The following is a 21,541-nucleotide window of genomic DNA, read 5'->3' as shown; positions in this document are numbered from 1 at the left end:
CTGAGATTCAACTGACGGATCAGTACTGGGAACCTCTAACATCGCCAAAGCCTCTCTCAAGAATTAAGAGAAGCTTTGTCTCTCCTTTGTTTTTAATTAGCTAAGCCATGTTCTAAATAACAATTTATTGGTAAACTCATTTTAGATACAAACCGAGCAGTATACAAGTAAAAATAAGGATAACCTAACTATAGCCCTCGGATTGTAAGGGCTTTATTTAGAACTATTATGTTACTGTTGGCTGTTACCATTTAAATTTTCTACTCTGAGTTTAAGAAATGAATGGGAATTTAAACCACAACTAGGTTTAGTGTTTTTAACATCAGCTTAAGCTATTGTATGTGTGGTAGTTTTTTCTTTTTACTTTTTACGTTTTTTCAATAAAGATTTAAGCATGGATGTATGAAATTTATCATTTAAATGTTGACTGTGATCTTTTGGGCAGATCAATTGTATACCCTATTACAATTACTTTGTTAGTTGAGTTTTGTTCTTTGCTCTATATCTGTGGTAGATAATCCCCCCCCCCCCACACACACACACACACACACCTTTTACTGTAAATAAACCACAATATTTCTACTTTTCTTATTGCATCAATCACCCATGTGCCATCACTGGAATCTATGGTGAATTCTTTGACGAAACACACTTACTTTATTATTTTTCATTTGCTCCATCACTGGTTGAACTCCACTACTAACTATCTGCACCTTCGATCCTAGCCCTACAAATAAATAAAACACTGTATCCGCTGTTATCTGTTCTCCTAGTCACCCAGTCTGTGCCTCTACTCCTCCTTTGCAGCCTCTAACTACACATCTTTCACTTTTGACACCCACTATATGGAGCATCTTTTCTGCCTTTGTGTCAAATTCTCTCCTGAGTTTCCAAGATTTAAATGTTACTTAAAAGCTGCTCATAGAAGTCTGTCAATTACCCCTTGATATCTACAACCCACAAACACAGATGGCTTCTATATCAGTATGACACACAACCACATAAAACAATGAATGCATAATTTGACTACTGGGCTACACCAAACCAATAACTTTTTGTCTGTGTCATTTACCATAAATTGACACTTTTGTGAATTGGGGCCTCTGTTTTTTTTGTATTAAAGGGACATTTTACACTAGATTTTTCTTTGCATAAATTCTTTGTAGATGATCCATTTATCCATATAAAAATCTATAGTTTTGCTTATGATGATTTTCTGACTCCTAACCAAGCCCCAGAGTTATAGACGTATACTGATGTCTACAGATTTGTTTCAGCTTCTATTTGTATAATCTGTCTTTTTATATGCAGGGAAGGGAGACCGTGTCTGCCTGTTCCTGCTTTCCCAGCCACTTTCACTGGGTATCCCAGCCTAACCTCATCAACAGTGCTAAACTGAGGGCTTCTAAGTACGTTTTTTAAAAGGTTTTATACTGGATTTTTATATAAGTATCTGTGCATATTCTTCTTTATAGTAGTGTCTATTACATGCAGTTATATGAAAATTAGTGTATACTGTCCCTTTAATGTGCCATAATCTGTTGTAGTTTAAATGTATGTACTGTATTATTTCCTCCTTTTAATTCATTGCTAATTATCTTGCTGAAATAAGTTAATGTTATTTAAGTTAAGTCAAAATAACTAACAATTGCTATTAATTTACCTGCTTCTTCTTCTTTCTAGATTATAACTTCCAATGGGAATAGGATACATTTTACATTGTCTCTTAAAAATATATAGCCCTTTGTAAATAAAGTATGAAACAGTGTTCATTTAGTAAATAGAAATGTGTTAAATCAAAGTTAACACACAAAGAAACAGATTGCGTTAAAAAACAGCAAACAAATCTACTTATTTTCTTGCAAAATGAGCACTTTCTCATTGTGGCAACTGCCCTCAGGGAGGTAAGAGAGCAGACATGTTTTGAACTTTAGTTGCATTCTGCCTCTTCTGAGCATGAGCAAAACAGACTAAGGGGGCTATCTATCAAGTTCTGTATGGAGCTTGAGGGCCCGTGTTTCTGGCGAGCCTTCGGGCTCGCCAGAAACACCAGTAATGAAGCAGCGGTCTAAAGACCGCTGCACAATAACCTGTCCGCCTGCTCTGAGGAGGCGGACAGACATCGCCGCAATTCAACCCAATTGAATACGATCAGGTTGATTGACACGCACCGCTAGCGGCCGATTGGCCACGAATCTGCAGGGGGCGGCGGTGCACCGGCAGTTCACAAGAGCTGCTGGTACAATGCTGAATGCGGAGAGTGTATTGCTCTCCGCATTCAGCGAGGTCTGTCGGACATGATCCGCAATGTCGGATCATGTCCGACAGGCCTTTCATAAATAGGCCCCTTACTGTTTCTCTTGCATTCACTAAACACTAAGCCAACTCAAGTTACTCTAGAAGTTTCACATCAAGCTAGATAATTCTTTCAATATAGACCTCAGCCTCCTTGTAGGGCTGTGACACAGAAGGTAATTGACACTACACAAATCAGTTAAAAAAAAGAAGAAATAAATGAAAGGTAAAATCCTTTAAAAGATGAATAATGCATAGTGCAATGATTTCTATTAAGTATAACCCACTGCACATACTGTTTTATATCCCTTTAAATGGACACTGTACTCAGGCAAACAGCAGATATAAGTTCATTGTATTTAAAGCTGATTCAAGAACACCCATTAAAAAGGGCTAAGTTGACTCCTACCAACTGGGAGGCTTATTTCTTCTGATGTATTTTGTTTATATAGCTTCTGTACATAGCTAAATATAGCGGACAAGAGCCGCTAGGTAGAAAACCCAGAACAAAAACTGGGAGGAGTCTATAGCGGGTATAACAGTGGGCAAACACCGCTTAAGGGGGGGGGGGCAGAGCCTTCTGGGACGGCCCAGGGTTATAGCATGCAATTGAATGGCATAAAATATGGATGTTGTGCAGATATTTATGGATGGCATCATATCAACCGTTTAGTATCACTATTTAGCCTTGATGACAGAAATGAAGGAAAATGTCAGTATGTGTATCATAGTAAGCAGCAGGGTAGCTCTCATATTGTCGCTTGTAGCCCTCGATCACCCCCGCCGGATTTTGGGCCTGGTGACTTAATACATTTAGAGTAAGGTAGTTTATGATATACAAATGAAAGATAGTAGAGTTTATAGCAGACAAAGAGCTGCTAGGTAATAATCCCAGATGATAAACTGGGAGTTTTTCTTAAACATAAGTTTCTAATATTGGAAAACACACAAGTGGGTATCCAGTGATAAACAAGGAGAGAAGTGAAACCAATACAGGTATTGCATATATGTATCTTGCAGGCATAGGTATCCAATTTACTTTTATCATCAAATTTGCTTTGTTTTTTTGGTATTCTTTGATAAAAGCTAAACCTACGTAGGCTCAAACTGGTTTCTAAACTGTTGAAGGCTGCCTCTTATCTCAGTGCATATTGACAGTTTCTCACAGTTAGACAGTGCCAGTTAATGTGTGCCCTAGAGATATCATTGTGCTCCTTTTAGGTAGGCTCAGAAGCTGGTAGCTAGCTGCTGATTGGTGGTTTATGTCTATTAAATTAATAATAGACATAAATCAAAGATGTTTAAAATTGTATGCTCTATCTGACTCATGAAAGAAAAATTGTGGGTTTCATGTCCCTTTAAATAATTCATTAAAGGGAAACTTTATATTGAACGCTCTATGGGTCCGAATTATCAAATGGCGGGTGGACATGATTCGCTGTAGCGTACGCTGTCGGCATGGTGAACTGCTTGTGCAATGCCGACCTCTGCAGATTCACGGCCAGGGGTGTCAATCATCCCGATTGTATCCGATTGGGTTGATTGCTGTCCTCAGCCTCAAAGGAAGTGAACAAGTTAAGGAGCAGCGGTCTTAAGAATGCTACTTTTTAACTGCTGTTTCCGGCGAGCCTGAAGGCTCACGCGGAAACTGGGCGATTAGGGGCCATTCAGCCCTTGTTAAATCAGCCCAAATATCTCACTTAGAGCAAGATTACAAGTGGAACACTAATTATCCCTCTCGCGCTAACTGCACTCAACAAGTTGAAAGTAAAAATAATGTTAAAATTAAATCTCTCTCTCTTCCACAAAAGAAGGCACTCTCCGTATACAAAAATAAACTTAACGTTTAATAAAACATTACATTTGTGTTTATTTTTGTATATGGAGAGTGCCTTCTTTTGTGGACTTTATGTATGGTATGTTGGAGTGCACCCCAGCAGGTGAATTTTTTTATAGTGAGTGCTGGATCCCACTGGAACTTATATATATATATATATATATATATGATACTGTTTGTGTAAAATACATATCTATACCTATATATCCATAGGGATAGATATGCAGGTATAGGTATATATATATGTATATATATATATATATATATATACATATAAAAATATGTATTTAAGAATAAAAAGGACATTATCCTGTAAGTGAAGAACATTGGAATGTGAAATGTGTATAGTACATATACAGTAATACACATAAATACATCTGTACACACATATATATAAATATATATATATATATATATATATACTCAGATAAGGCAAGAGACCAGGGGGCGGCGTTGTATCAGCAGCTCACGAGAACTGCTGGTGCAATGATGAATACGGAGAGCGTATTGCTCTCTGCATTCAGCGATGTCTGGCGGACCTGATCCACACTGTCGGACCAGGTCCGACAGACATTTGATAATTCGGCCTCTTTTAGTCATGCACTAGAAAAGTATGCACAGACCACATCAGACTACAATTCAAAGTGGGGAGAATCTGCATTCTCGCCTTCAACGACATCTGACTGGGTGTCAGGAAACAATTAAAAATTCCAAAATATATTCAAAATCCGCACTCAATTGACTCAAAGAACTTTTTATTTTATTGATGTTTCGGAGCTCACTAGCAAGTGAGCTCCGAAACGTCACTTGAATAAAAAGTTATTTGTCTATAAGTCCAGTGAGTGTAGATTTAAAAATACTTTGGAATATATATATATACTGTATGTATATATATATATATATATATATATATATATATATATGTGTGTCGAAAGAGAATATTCTCAAAAGTAAATAGGCGCACTGCTATACAATTATAAATAATGTAGTATTAATATACTGTGTGGTGTATACATAAACAAAGTTCAAAACCAATCAGTTGGTACAGGTTAGTTCTTTCCCAGTAAAGTTCTGGTATAGGGTAAGTGATAGCGCTTACCAGAGCCAACCTCAATCCTATGAGGTAAGTGATCAGCAATGGAGTATAGATGATCCCTTTGGAACTGTGTGCTCTCGTGGAAATCTTTTGGTATCTGTTGCTCCTTGCCAATGGAGATCCTGGACTCTCTTATGAAAGCAAGAATGATTCTTTGGTTCTCTCTATGGTATTTGCTGAAGTACTGCAGGTTTTTAGAGGAACTTGTTGGTGAAATGGCAATCTTGGACTCTCAATGGAAGTATAGTTATTACTTCGAAACGCGTAAGGATTATTTACCACACAGTGGGCTGACAGGTCCTGCTAGAATCGGCATCCACATTTATCTATTCCTCATTTCTTTTACCTACTACCGGTACTGTATTAGAAATTACATGGTATCCCTGTACTTCATTTTTGTGGACTACACATTTATGTTAATCACGGGATAATCTAAAACTTATTACCGGCTGCCATTATTGAATTTTACAGATTTATCTATAGCTGCCAAACTCTGTCACTTTTTTAGCACCATGCTATTACAGCTTAACAACCATTTTTTGCTGTTCTAAAACATATTCATTTGCAGCACATCCCTGAACATAGAGTGATTTTCAGGGTATTTCTATGCTATTTTTTAACCTCATACCAAGTTTAAAAGGTTTTTAATGCAAGCACTTTTTTATTATTTATTATTGATCTGTAATAAATAGCTCCTCATATTTTACGGTATCACGCTATGTCTCTGTCTCTGCTTCTTGTATTTTATAACTAATCTCTCATGAGGACAAGTGACATCCCAATACCAAAAGAGAGAATAAATACACAGAGAGCCCAGGATTTCATTCCGATATAAGTCACTCAAGACACTTTTGTATAATACCAACAAAGAGTAAACCAAAGGACCATCCCTACTCTAATAAGAGAGTCCAGGATTGCCATTCCCTCTGATGAAAAAAGACCAGGAATTTCTTGGAACATCCAAAACACCATCTTTAACACCTTGCTGATCACTTACCTCATAGGATTGAGGTTTGCTCTGAATATTGGACATCCAAGCTTCTGAAAGAAGAAGGAATCCATTGAGAGTCCAAGATTGCCATTTCACCAACAAGTTCCTCTAAAAACCTGCAGTACTTCAGCAAATACCATAGAGAGAACCAAAGAATCATTCTTGCTTTCATAAGAGAGTCCAGGATCTCCATTGGCAAGGAGCAACAGATACCAAAAGATTTCCACGAGAGCACACAGTTCCAAAGGGATCATCTATACTCCATTGCTGATCACTTACCTCATAGGATTGAGGTTGGCTCTGGTAAGCGCTATCACTTACCCTATACCAGAACTTTACTGGGAAAGAACTAACCTGTACCAACTGATTGGTTTTGAACTTTGTTTATGTATACACCACACAGTATATTAATACTACATTATTTATAATTGTATAGCAGTGCGCTTATTTACTTTTGAGAATATTCTCTTTCGACCCACATTTCATTCAGTGACACGGGTACACTGACTCACACTTTAGGCTGCACGCTCAGTTCTTATACTTATCTATATATATAAGTTTTGTTGCACTTCCGACCAACCAAGTGAGTGCAGTCTAACAAAATCATCACATCTTTAATCACTGAAAGATCTTTTTTACACAATCTATAACTTACTAGCTATTTCTCCTATATTAGTTTTAGCGCTGGTGACCCCCCTTTCTTCCTCCCATATATATATATATATATATATATATATACATCTTTAGACATGTATATATGTATCTCAATGTTAAAGCCCTTTGCAGTCCTATTTTTTTTAACACCTGAGACCTCATATCTTTGAGCCCTTATAACTTTTTTGTGCAATATTATTTTTTTATAATTTGTATCAGTTATTATGAGTGTAACTGTACTTTTAGATGTATTTTTTATGTTATTTGTGCAACTTTTTATTCAAGCATGACAGTTAAAGAGAAACTGAACCCACATTTTTTCTTTTGTGATTCAGATAGAGCATGCAATTTTAAGCAACTTTCTAATTTACTCCTATTATCAATTTTTCTTCGTTCTCTTGCTATCTTTATTTGAAAAAGAAGGCATCTAAGCTTTTTTTTTTAATTCAGAACTCTGGACAGCACTTTTTTATTGGTGGATGAATATATCCACCAATCAGCAAGGACAACTCAGGTTGTTCACCAAAAATGGTCCGGCATCTAAAGTTACATTCTTGCATTTCAAATAAAGATACCAAGAGAATGAAGGAAATTTGACAATAGGAGTAAATTAGAAAGTTGCTTAAAATGTCATGCTCTATCTGAATCACAAAAGAAAAAATTTGGGTTCAGTGTCCCTTTAACCAGAGCTCGTGCTTGATCGAACACGTTTACTTTCAACTTGTAATACTGCTGATACACGCAAACACCCGCGATAAAACCGATATCGCTTGCGTGTAACAGTTAGTGCGCCACTACTAATCTAGTCCTTAGGAGGGTTCACTCCATTAAATGCAGAGAAAAGTGAAAAATGGCAGACACCCAAGTATGCAATGATATTTAAAATGTGTTTAATTTAGACGTAGGAATTTGTGCACTGTGAATAGCTGTACATTTTTATATCATGATTTTGTAAGCTGCAAAAAATGGGTCTCGCCGAGTCCACAAGGGGGATGATCAAAGTCTTTCCTTGGGCATGTTTGAAGATTTCTTGCAGCTCTATTCATTAAACATTTTATCCCTGCAAGATCAGCATACATATGTAGCAAATGCTTTTTCTGAGGTGCCTTTAAAATACCAATCTCTATATATTTTATAATTTATTTTTTCTGTTATTGAATTTTGATTTTGTCTTTATTCTTTTTTTTTGTTATTGAAAAGTTCAATAAAATATATTTAAAAAGAGAGCTTTCTATTGTAAACAAAAAGCTGGGAGCTGGGAGATTTGCATTTAACCCCTTCACTGCAGTTTACTCCCTTCACGGCATAGCCTTTTTCACACTCCTGTACTAAGCCGATTTTTTTCGCAGGCCCAGGAAATTTAGAATATATCATTATGTTTGTATTTCATGACATGTCAGTACAAAGGTTAAAAAAAAAATACTCCCTTCACTGCATAGCTTTTTCACACTCCTGTACTAAGCCAAAAAATTTTCCACAGGCCCAGCAGATTCAGAATATACCATTATAAAGTTTATACTTCATGACATGTCAGAAGATGCAAACAAAATGTAATTATTTTTTTAATATTCTTGTAAATAACACTGAATATAGCCAGGGGAATTTCCTGGTTCCGCCCCACCGTGATATTACCATACCTGTTTGTGGCAGTATCACCAGCACTCCCATGACGCTTTGGGAGTGCCGCCCACTATATCTCTAACAATTGCTGCCTATAGTGAGGGGGATTGCCAACAATATCAGTGGATCAGTGATTCCCCTTAATAACGACCAGGGGTCACCAAACATACCCAAGCAGCACTGTGCATGGAGACAAAGGGTTATCATGTGCATCAAAATGGTTAATGAGGATTGCTTTTGTAAGGTTTATGAGTTTTCAGCTCCTAAATCCCGTGAGTTTTATTGCATCTAGCACCCTGAGCAGAAAAAAGTCTCACATTAATCAGTATACAAACTAAATCGACTGAATTTAAGATATGGGGGCCGATTTATTAAGCCCCATATTGACCTGTTTCTGCGCGAGCCTTCAGGCTCGCCGGAAACAGGGTTTAAGAAGCAGTGGTCTTAAGACCTCTGAGGCGGCGGACAGCAATCCACCTGATCGGTTACGATTGGGTTGATTAACACCCCCTGCTAGCGGCCAATTGGGCGCAAATTTGCAGGGGGTGGAATTGCACAAGTATTTTTAGTGAAATGCTTGTGCAATGATAAATGTCGACAGTGTATGCTGTTGGCATTTATCGATGTGCGGCGGACATGATCCGCTACAGCAGATCATGTCAGCCTGCACATTGATAATTCAGCCCCTTGCAGTCTTTTGTACCATTCTGTACAATAAAACCTTTTATGTCAGGTAATAAAAGAGTGGAAGCAAGTGAGCCATCAGTCCTTAAAGGGACTGTAAAAACACTAAATCAATGCTAGATAGAATAATGTATTCAAAGAAAAGATTAGTCTGAGAATAACATGTAGATGTATTTTTTAACGTTTCATTAGATGTTTAAAGGGACACTGAACCCAATTTTTTTTCTTTCGTGATTCAGATAGAGCATGCCATTTTAAGCAACTTTCTAATTTACTCCTATTATCAAATTCTCTTCATTCTCTTGGTATCTTTATTTGAAAAGCAAGAATGCAAGTTTAGATGCCGGCCCATTTTTGGTAAACAACCTGATAAATTCACCCACCAATAAACAAGTGCTGTCCAATGTTCTGAACCAAAAATTGGCTGGCTCCTTAGCTTAGATGCCTTCTTTTTCAAATAAAGATAGCAAGAGAATGAAGACAAATTGATAATAGGAGTAAATTAGAAAGTTGCTTAAAATTGCATGCTCTATCTGAATCATGAAAGAAAAAAAAATGGGTTCAGTGTCCCTTTAAATATTGACAAAACAAATGTAAAGTTTTAGTATCTATAAAACAATGGGAGCTGCCATCTTGTAACTTAGGTAACATTCTCTGCTGTGGCCAATTAGGGACAGTTATAAATAGGTTACTAGAGTGTGCAGCCAATGGCTGTGGGGAATATAACAGTGTTCTGCACTTCCATTTCTAACAGGAACTGAAAAGCTTACAATTTCAGAATAGAATTACAAAAAAGTGGACAACATAAATGTTGAAAGTATATTACAGAGGTTTTTTTTTGTTACATATACGATTTATCATTTTATTTTACCACCTCAAAGTGTTTTATGTCCCTTTAAAGCACAGCTGAACACAGACTTGTACTTCCTATTTGCTTCAAAATAAAAATAAACATATTTAGATATATTTTGTTTATGGGACAAACACACTTATACATCCCTATTTAGGAGACAATCATATACACCTCATTGCCTTAGTTCCTTGGTTAAGACATTTACATATGCTAAATATCTCAAAATATTAAGGCTTTCCACATTTACACCATAAAAGAGACCTTAACTGAATCTCCCACTAATATGAATGCATAAAGGTCCACGCACCTGATACATTTATATATGATACACTTACTGATTTGTCAATGCTCTACATGGTTGAGGATGTGCTGCCTACGGCCTGGGCAATACATCTTTATCTGTGGGTATTTTTATATTGACACTACCAATACCTCGGGACCTATTTCCCTTCAATAGTCACTTATAGCTCCTTGTATATAGTTGGATTGTAGCGTGCGTTGTGTTCCCATATATACTATTAGTCCTCCTTTACTAAATATATAGGACAAGGTACTACATATTCACCTTGAGTCAATATACATACCTCGTAGCTTATCATAGTGTGAAACTACCTCTTGGACATGTCACTCTTCGTACCAAGATTTGGTAATAGTATGTTAGCCCTGTTACCCTTCACCTACTTTTGATTTAGTTTCCCAGCCCTGTTAAAGGGACAGTGAACCCAAATTTTTTCTTTTGTGATTCAGATAGAGCACACAATTTTAAGCAACTTTCTAATTTACTCCTATTATCAATTTTTCTTTGTTCTCTTGCATCTAAGCTTTTTTCTTGGTTCAGAACTCTTGACAGCACTTTTTTATTGGTGGATGAATTTATCCACCAATCAGCAAGGACAACCCAGGTTGTTCACCAAAAATGGGCCGGCATCTAAACTTACATTCTTGCATTTCAAATAAAGATACCAAGAGAATAAAGAAAATTTGATAATAGGAGTAAATTCAAAAGTTGCTTAAAATTTAATGCTCTATCTGAATCAGGAAAGAAAAAAATTGGGTTCAGTGTCCCTTTAACTTTCGGCTAATCTGTGTGCATGTTTTCTTTCTTACCTTACATATACGGTGTTGTTAGTCATTTGAATCCATAAGCTCCATATTCATGATCTGGAAATTCCAAATATTGGTCCAGTGTGGTCTCCGCTAACTTATTTAGCCCAACACATCCCCCCACTCCACTGAGCTTACATCGTAAGCATAGGAAAATATATCCTATAGAAATTCTACCTTATATTGTTAAAAACATTGAAATACATATACTGATATCTATAACTGTAATTATATGTGACATATTGTTTGTTTGTTAGCCTGCTGTCCCATCCTTAGTTTTGTCACATCCATATTTCATATTACTGAGGGTCCAAGAGTGACTCTATATATTTGCTATTGGTTAGTTATTTCCTTAAGCCTAATAGCGGCTATATGTCTGACTGTTATATCTCCCTTGAATTTTAACAATATATATTGGTTCAATGTCATATGATTATCATAGATGATCTACATAATAATGACTACGCATGAGATAAACAAGAAAATGAGACATAAAGCCTATCTAAACTACAGACACAATAGATTGTTATATATTGTTATCTACTATATTAGGAAGAAAAAAAAGGTGTTCATCATTTGAGACCCATGAGTGGTCTCTTTTGTCTTAGTCTACCAACTAGAGCAACTCAAGAGTGGCCTCATATGACATGTAGTTGGTATACAGATTATATGGCAATTATTTTTTTCTAAACAAAGAGTGCAAATATCCTATACTCATGTTATATATATCTACTCTGATACGTACCAGAACAAAGTTATGTAGCTACGTATTTTTGTAGTGCCTGTTATGGTTTGACGTTTAATACTTGTACGCCTTGAACTGAACCTTAATAAAAATTATTTAAAAAAAAATAAATAAAAAAAAATAAACAGGCTTAACATAACTCCCCCCCCTTTTTTTCTTAGTTTCTAATCCCTCTATCAATGGGCTAATTACACCTGTTAGCTGCATGTTCTTTCTGTTCCACCAATAAAAATGGATTATAATGGTTGTGCCGTGGGGGTTTCTAACAGGACTTTGTTAGCATGCTTACTGCGTCAGTATGTAAATAAGATACAGGCCCACTCATGATGTCCTATTAGATTATTTACATGAAACTCCCACATGAAACAGTATGACAAGATTTTGATGCACTAACGCTCAAGGTGAATGACAAATCAATTTTTATAAAACTTAAAGAGCCTGCACCTCTTCACTCCATTTCCTGCCGCACTCTCTCTCTTGGCTTTGTAATATGGGTATCTCTCATATTTTGGCATATCAGTACCTCAATCTCTCTCTCTTTGTAAAGAAGTTAGTCATCTCTCTTTGGAAGGCCAGTTACAGCTTTGCGGCATGCATTTCTCTCTGTATAGAAGATACCCAAGCATGCCATGTCTCATTGGAAGCCATCTTTCTCTTTCTCCATCTCTAAAAGGCAATCTCTCTATAGTCGCACAAAAGATTTTGGTATTGTGAACACTTCTATTATTCCTTTCTAAAACCTCTCAGCTCACACATCTACAAACATACACACACTTCCTCCCGTTAACTCCATTTAGGCTAGTATTTCTCTCATACAAATGCATGCCATTCTTCACTGGGACTACATTAAAGGGGTAGAAAGGTCAACACTGAAATGTGTATTGGCACATTTGAAATAGAAGCATTTTTGTGATATACTTCCATTAGCAAATATTCTTCTAGTAAAATGTATTACTGTTTTTCCGGAAGCATATGCACATATCCTGTGAGGGGCTGTGCACCAGTATTTAAACACCACACCTTCTCAGAAGTACAGAAGCTACATAGGATGAAAAAGGCATTAGAGACATATTTTTCCCCGGTCAGTTCTTAGTTTTGTTTAAGGGCCTAGATTCACTAAACCTTTGGTATGTCTTTTGTTGATGTCTCAAATAAATAACCTATACACAAGCATGTCATCTTTCTATGGATACTATACTGTAGCAAATATATGTATGCACTGGCTCTCTGAAACTACCCCCTAAAAATTGTTTTATAATCCATGGTTGTCCAACCTGAAACCCAGGGGCCATACAATGCCTCTCCAAAATACTTTATATGGCTTCATGGCTTTCAACTGAATACTGCGTGTGCCTGAATTAGGAAGATATCTTAACGAACCAGTAAATACAGTAGATTTGCTTAATCAACAAATGCATGAAAAAATCCCAATGCTATAGGCCGCTAGCAGGGGATGTCAATCATCCTGATCGGTGTCAAAACATCTCATTAAACTAAAAGGTAATTTGTCTCTTTGAATGACCCCCCCACATCACTATAAACTCTAGATTTCCCCCTTTCATACATATGTCCTACATAATTTTGGAATAGAAGTTTCTATTGCATAATCGTAGGGCTAAAAAAAATGTTCAGCAAACACAACATAAGTACAATCAAATCAACTATTACACTTATATATACATATCTGATAAAGATATTTCACATAAATAGTTTTTTTTAGAAGGGTTAAAAGAAATAATGTATATGACAAGGTATTTTGGCTGGAAAGGGCTATAATGTGTGTGTGTGTATGTATGTATATGTATATATACATATATATATATATATACTGTGTATATATATATATATATATATATATATATATATATATATATATATGGATAGATAGATAGATTTGTTTTTATTTAAATAGGATTATTTTAAATATTTAAAACACATTATAATCTCAAAGTTATTTATCCTGAAATATAGATTTGTTTTTAATTATATAAAAAGATATTCCATTAATCCATTCACAATGTCATGCTCTCCCAGACGTTTCTGTCAGATTATTCTATTTTAAAGATATTATCAAATATTATTAATTTTCTAGTTCTCAAAACTGTGAATTTGAGTTTGCAAATGTTATAAAATAAACATACAGAGCTAAGAAATAGACCTTAAATGGGCATTATCACAAAAAATTTTTTTTGGGTTTCATATAGTGCACACAATTTTTAGATTTACTTCTAATATCAAATGTGCTTCATTCTCTTGGTATTCTTTGTTGAAGAGCAATGCTCTACTAGGGCTAGCTAAACTTATTGGGAGAGACAGTGACAAACAGCTAGCTCACAGTAGTGCATTGCGTATGAACCTACCTATGTATTCTTTTAAAAAATGGATGCCAAGAGAATGAATTAAATAAGAGAAGTAAATTAGAAAACTGATAAAAATTGCATGTTCTTTCTGAATCATGAAAGTTTAAGTTACTGTCCCTTTTGTCATTGCTCCCCTTAATAAGTTTCATGAAGATCACCAAATAGAAGATTGTTTGGAGGGGAATAGATCTGCACAAGGACCTAAGTGTGAGGAGGGAGGGGTAAGCATTAAAAATAAAATAAATAAGACAAAAACAAAAAGCGCACTCGATTCAAGTGAAGTTTATTTTACAGACGCAATGCCCATAGTATAAAAACATACTTACAAGCTGTGTGAATAAAATCAACAAGTGATCACAGAAACTTCTCTCCTGAATGGATCTATTAGACACCCATACGCTATCCCAGCTCATAAAGCTTGGCCGCAGTCCGGGAGAAACGCGTTGGGGTTTCATTATCTGGAATACATATGAACATATATCTGTTATTCTGTTGAACGATTGTTAACGAGTGGTGTTCACCGTATCCGAAACCGGAAGTCACCCTGTGGGTTATGCGCTGGGATAGCGTATGGGTGTCTAATAGATCCATTCTGGAGAGAAGTTCCTGTGGCCTACTCGTATAACGATCTGTGATCATTTGTTGATTTTATTCACACAGCTTGTAAGTGTGTTTTTATACTATGCGCATTACGTCTGTAAAATAAACTTCACTTGAATCGAGTGCACTTTTTCTTTTTGTCTTCTTTTTGTGCTTCCATACGGCTGAGGGAAAGAGCCCAGCTTCACTAAAACATCACTGGAGGATATCATCCATCACAGAGGACACCACCTGATACAGTGATACAAGTGTCCTGAGGAGCAGTCCGTTATTTACATACTGTCGTTGCAGGGTTGTTCTGAGGTACTCTGTGTCGATTCGGCACAAGTGACACATTTCATATCATATCTAACGACTAAAGGCTGGCAATTTTACATTTTTTATTTTTGCCATTTCTATTTTTTTGTTTTTTTTATTTTTTATTTGTTTATTTGCATATTTCTCTGTGTGTGTATGTATTTTACCATATTGTGATTATTTATCATAGATTGTGATCATTTATGATATCTTGTGATCATTTGTGATTTTTGGAGTTCTGATCCTTACTAATACTGAGGTCACAGATAGTATATTCATTGTATACACAGAAAGTTTGCATATATGAGATTTAGGTAGCTCACATGATCTCACTTTACTTTTTCCATAAGTTTGTCTAGACGCCAACAATTTTATAAAACCAATTTTAGTACTTCTTAGATAATTAAGATAAGATATATAAATATGGGGACCATGTTGTGATCCCATAACAAGATTTCTATAAGGTTTGGATTGGGGAGTGTAGTGCAGTTTGTTCTTTTCTATTTTTTAAAAATAAAATATAATGCTATTGTTTTTGGTTAAATAAAACTATTTAAAATATTATTAGTAAGGTAATTGTTATTCTCATTCCAATAAAGTATAGGTGAAAAGTTGATCAAATATGAATGATTAACCTATTAAACTGGAGATAGTTCACCTCCCAATAATTTAATTCAGTTCAATGATCTATCTATGCATATCTAATGATATATAACCAAATCAGTAATGGTCTGATATAACCAGAAAAATAATCTGAAAAGTTATTATTCTAAAAATAAAAACTATGATTTAAATCAATTAAAATCTATCTTACTGACTAGTGATTTAAATCAAATATATATGTACTAGTACTAAAGACCGTGTACACGGGCCATTTTTTGCAGTACAGCGGTCCCACCCCTTGCTCTCTCCCCCCTCTCTTTTGCTCTCTCTCCCCCTCTCTTTTGCTTTCTCTCCCCCCTCTCTTTTGCGCTCTCTCCCCCCTCTCCTTTGCGCTCTCTCTCTCCCCTCTTTGGCTCTCTCCCCCCTTTCTTTTGCTCTCTCTGCCCCCTCTTTTGTTCTCTCCCCCCTCTTTGGCTCTCTCCCCCCCTCTTTTGCTCTCTCTCCCCCCTCTTTGGCTCTCTCCCCCCTCTTTGGCTCTCTCCCCTCTTTGCTCTCTCTCCTCTTTGGCTCTCTTTCCTCTTTGGGTCGCTTTCCTCTTTTGCTCTCTCTCTTCCCCCTCTTTGGCTCTCTCTCCCCCCTCTATTTGGCTCTCTCCCCCCCTCTTTGGCCCTTCTCCCCCCCTCTCTTGCTCCCTCTCTGGCTCTGTCTTTCAAACCCTTTGCCTCTCTGGCCACGCCCCCATCGCTGCAACATCCGCCCGGCCACGCCCCTCACTGCGTCTGGTCACGCCCCTCGCCGCGTCCAGCCACGCCCCCATTGGGACGCTCCCGTCGACCACGCCCCCTGACACTCCGCTTCAGCCTTGCTCTGTGCTGAGTGCTGAGTGTCAGGATCTAAACGGCCAGGTATGTTTGTCACGTGCAGTCTCTACTGCGCATGACTGCATCTGACAAACATACTTGGCCAATTATTATATAGGATGTCTAAATATGTGTATGTATATTTATGTATATACATGTGTATTTATGTGTTTATAGGTGTACATATGTACATATACATACATATAAACACATTTGTATATACATTGGAGCCCTTTCCACTCAAATACACTTAAACATGAAAAATAATTTTTAATCAATTTTTAATATAATTTTCTGTTTTTACCGTAAATATTTTACATTCCAGTGTTCTTCACTTAGTAGAAAATATTCTTTGTATTTCTAAATTGATATTTCTATCTATATCTGTATATATCCATATAGATATTTAGGTATATATATATATATATATATATATATATATATAATATATATATATATATATATATATATATATATATATATATATATAAATAACAAAAACAAGGTAAAAGAGCTCTTTAACTTAGGGCAATGCTCTACAAAAGTCCCTTTTAAGGGCTATTGGTAGTTAATTGTAGGTTAGGGGGTGTATTTTACTTTCAAATTGTAATATGCATGCAAACCCACCCACATTAAAAGCTTACTTCTAGCAAAGTTTGCGTGTGAGTGAAAAAAAAATAGCACGCCACTTGTAATCAGGCCCATATTGCTGCTCAATGAAAGTTGGTCAGTCCTAATGTGGGACCTACTGTTATATGTGAGCATGTATATATTTTACTAGTCAGCTGGGTCAGGGGGAAAAAGTTACAGCCACAAAGTATTAAATATATTAAATATTAAATTTCTTACACGTCTTCTGCAATTTCTCACTGATTCAGGACTACTAGTGGAGAGGAGGACTTTTTATCTCTCACTCTGATCTTTTCTATCAAAGCTTCTACCTCTGAATTTAAAAGCATTCTCTAGTACATAAGAAGGTAGTGTGTGGCTCTAAAAGGTAGTCTACATGAGAACACCTTTTTATTTCAAGTAGGCTGTCTCTTTTGCATTCTTGCACTTTCTCTCTATAGACGTCATCGGCTTCTTTCTTTATATATCTCTCTTTTTCTCTCTCACACACACAAAGGCAGTTTATTCTTCACATACGTGCAGGTATACAATTTTCTGTCAATCTGAAAGGTATCCTAATATACAACTAGCTGATATTTTACTATTAAACACTATTTATCCCAATCATAAGCCTCCTTTGCATAATTATTTTTTAAGCACCCAATGTTTTTAGTAGACAGTCTCTCTCAAATATAAGCAAGCCAGCTCTCTCATTAGAAATCAGTCTATCTTATGCCATCTTTCATTTTAAAAGATGTCTTTCTATCTGCAAGGCAGCCCCTTTTAATAATTGCATAATGGGTGATTATTTCCCTGAGAGTGTTGCTCTCTCACACACGTACAGACTCACACACTGGAGATCTGGGGAGCCAAGGAAAGAGGAAGAATAAAAGAAATACAAGTGATAGAATGACAGAATGAGAATGGAGAACACAAGATATATAAAAATACAATAAAATGGGAATCTGTAAAAGAGAGAATAACAAATAAGCAAAAGCATGAGAGAGCAAGAGAGAGAGAGGGAAGGAGAGGAAGTGAGGGAGCGAGAGAGTTGTGGTGAAGGGTGGGAGTGTGCGGGATGCTGGTACATGATGAACTGTGCAGGAGGAGGAGGTTTCCATGGTAACTGGATTCCTGCTCTTTTCTCCCCCCCTACAAAATAATTAACTCCTCCACTGCCTGTAGCCTGCCTCAAGGGAGTCACCAGCTGTCAGACAGCACTGTGATCAGGGCCAACACATGTGTATACCATGTATACAGAGAGAGCTGACAGCCTGTCTTGGTAGGCAGACACACCGTGGCCTAGCACAGGCAGTAGTATACTCTTATTAGGTAACAATTTTTAAATATATATGTGCGTCTGTAAAAGCACATTCTGGGTATGTTACAGTACAGTATATACAGTTATATTTTCACATAAAATAAATTAAATATTTGTATAAATTAATTTAGACTAGCTCGATATTTGAATAAATTAATTTGGCATAGACCTGCAGATTCATGTAATGGTCTTATATATTTGAGTTGTACATTTGTATACACATTTTCCAGCATTCAAAACTCTATTTGGCCTACACACACACACACTCAGTGTCTCATGTATGTACACACACACTGAGGCATGCACGCTTATAAAAATGTATATCTGTACCCTTACACAAGCCAGTGAAAAACGCACAAACCAGCATTGGTGTTAAATGATACTGAGTCATTTGAGTAGGTGCGTTTGTATGACGAGAAAGATTCTGCATCCCTGTAAATGTAATGGGTTGTCTCCCTCGTTTTTTCATCCCTGTTCACATCCTCCATTTTACAGTTCTCAGATTTCTCCGTCCATTTTCTTCACTCAGACTGTAACACAGAGAAGCATCCCCCACACACACTGTGAGTGCAGGAGCTGGAAAGGTACTATATATATATATATATATATATATATATATATATATATATATATACATATATTATACATATACACACACACATACATCCATATATACACACACCACTCATAGCTGTATGAGACAGCAAAATATGCACATGTAAGATGGTGATGGAATATATTGTTATATAGGGACATATAGACATGGTAATGCAAGCAGCACTTGTGACAGGAGACTATAATTAATTTTATGAATGGGGCTAGGGCCAGGCAAGGGTGGCAGCGCAATATACTCATCAGCCTTAAGATCAGGCACCGTCCAGGTCTAGTGCAAGAGAAGGGTATGTTTATTTACCCTCACTCACTTGAGACAGCAATGCTCATTCATGAGTAGAATGGGCATCTTACTATTTAGTTGCTTGACGGTTGGGACTACCTATTCAGTGCAATACTATATCATCGGTTGAGGTCGCTCTTTACTGATCTGTTATCTTATTAATTTGAAAAGGGCAGTTTAACTCACAGAACTGATGTCTCATATTTTTTTTAAAGGGCCCCTGTTGTATTAATGCAGATTGAAGTATCCCTTCTCACTCAGCTGCTACATATTTGAGCATTCTCTTATTAATTGATTATCTATTTTACCTGTATGAAGCACTGTATCTCATTTATTAAGGAGGCATTTTGCTCAGAATACAGTCTAATTTTTTGGTATGGTCTGCGCTGACTAATTACACCGTTGCCTCACCTAATGGAGGACACAGGCTTATTAGATTGTTGCCTCTCTTTTATGCAATAAGGCACTCAAAATTGTACATTTTTTTTCAGTACGACTCTCATTTATTCCATAACTGTCTCTTGCATTGAAACAATGCATTTACTTATTGGATATCTCACAAAGTCCAAGCACTCTTGCCTATTAAACTGATGTTTTTTTAGGCACTCTCACATACTGATCTGACGTCTCTTTGGAAGCTGAAGTATTTCAAGACATTCACACAATTTAGTCTGCTGTCTCACTAGTTGACAAATAATAACAGCATTTTTGAGTGCAGCATTTGTATATTCAGATCTCTCACCCATGTATATCCCCTTACACTTCCTAGCTGTTCCAACAACTTTTTCTGACATCACATTTTTACCCCCTGCAGGCCTTACTAGTAATGTGCTGTCTCTGATTGTAAATCAATGCATCTATCTATCTATCTACAAATATTATTACCATATACCATTTACCTATTTCACAGCCTAAGGAAAATTCTGAGAGTGCGCATAAGTATATCCACCCACACACTGTAAAAAGCATTCATGTACTCAGTACTCAAATAAGAGACATATAAGCATATACACATGTGTCCCTGGAAAACAGAGACATATAATACACCAAAGAAAACGGAAATATGTCATTTACACAGGCCCAATCTGCAACCATCTCATATTAAAAATATCCATACTTTCACATCCGCACCCTAGACATATACATATATTTCCAAGAAAGCATTAACCATAATATACAGTATATTATATACTGTATGTTGGGCTGTGTGCATAACACAGATTACACATTAACATATACACTATATGGTGGATATGCATCTATCTTCACCTTTATGTAAAATTGAGCACACTTACATACACAAACATGGTATGTGTGGGTGTCTGTATAAATTGAAGCTATTTATGTGCGGTGCATATATTGGGTTGTTAGACTGAGCACTGGCATGGGGGACAGATAGCACACTTCAGAAATGGCTATTAGGTGCCGGGTCAATGTCGGTCACTCACCTGCTCATACCAATCTCTATTAGTACAGGTACACTCTGGCCACCAGTTGGGACTATTGCCATTCAATTTTGGGGTTGCACTCTTAGGTGGCCCTTTCAGGGTTGGGGTGAGGTTTTCGCGTGGAGCAGCAACAAGCTTGGCTTTCCCTCGGGCAGTAGGGGTTACAGCAGGCTGTGATGGAAGGGTCTGAGAGCTGTAACCCCCATAACCACCCCCATATTGCTCGTGCTGCCATTCTCCATAAGTGGGGGGCTCCATCCTGCGTAGGGCAGACATTCGAGATGCCTCATAACACTCGGGGCACTTGCAGCAATGATGATGTTTGTGCATCTTAAAATCCGGCTTCCAAAATGTTAAATCACAGACTGACCCCTTTTTTCCAGAATATACACACAAAAAGGGAGTCAAAATGAACTCCCCAGGAAAGTGGTTGAACTGTACCTCACAAATGAGAGGCCAAAAAAAATAATTACAAAAATAAACCTCAGCAAGGGAGGTTCTGGGGTTGTCTTAGGGGCTGAACATTTTATAATGTAAAATCCAGTGGTGCTGAAATAAGAAGATAAAATAAAAAATATGCCCCAATTTGTCTTAAAATACAGATATCCAGAGCGTGAATTCTGCAGGTCTTCCCTCCTCCCCCTTACTGAGAGGGGCCTGGAATGCTAG

The 21,541-nt window shown here is 36.8% G+C and overlaps 1 protein-coding gene across 4 annotated transcripts in view; it reads right to left on the bottom strand.

Moving 5' to 3' along the window:
- Positions 1 to 21,202, bottom strand: part of DLG3 (discs large MAGUK scaffold protein 3) — a 482,093-nt gene extending 460,891 nt beyond the window's left edge. For all 4 annotated transcript variants that reach the window (XM_053699068.1, XM_053699069.1, XM_053699070.1 and 1 more), the window contains exon 1: positions 20,873 to 21,202. In XM_053699068.1, the coding sequence (XP_053555043.1) occupies positions 20,873 to 21,202 (330 nt within the window). The remainder of the gene's footprint in view (positions 1 to 20,872) is intronic.
- Positions 21,203 to 21,541: the final 339 nt, after the last annotated feature.

This window comes from Bombina bombina, chromosome 1 (assembly GCF_027579735.1).
Source record: "Bombina bombina isolate aBomBom1 chromosome 1, aBomBom1.pri, whole genome shotgun sequence".
Classification (NCBI taxonomy): domain Eukaryota; kingdom Metazoa; phylum Chordata; class Amphibia; order Anura; family Bombinatoridae; genus Bombina; species Bombina bombina.
This window is presented reverse-complemented; position numbering and strand designations above follow the sequence as displayed.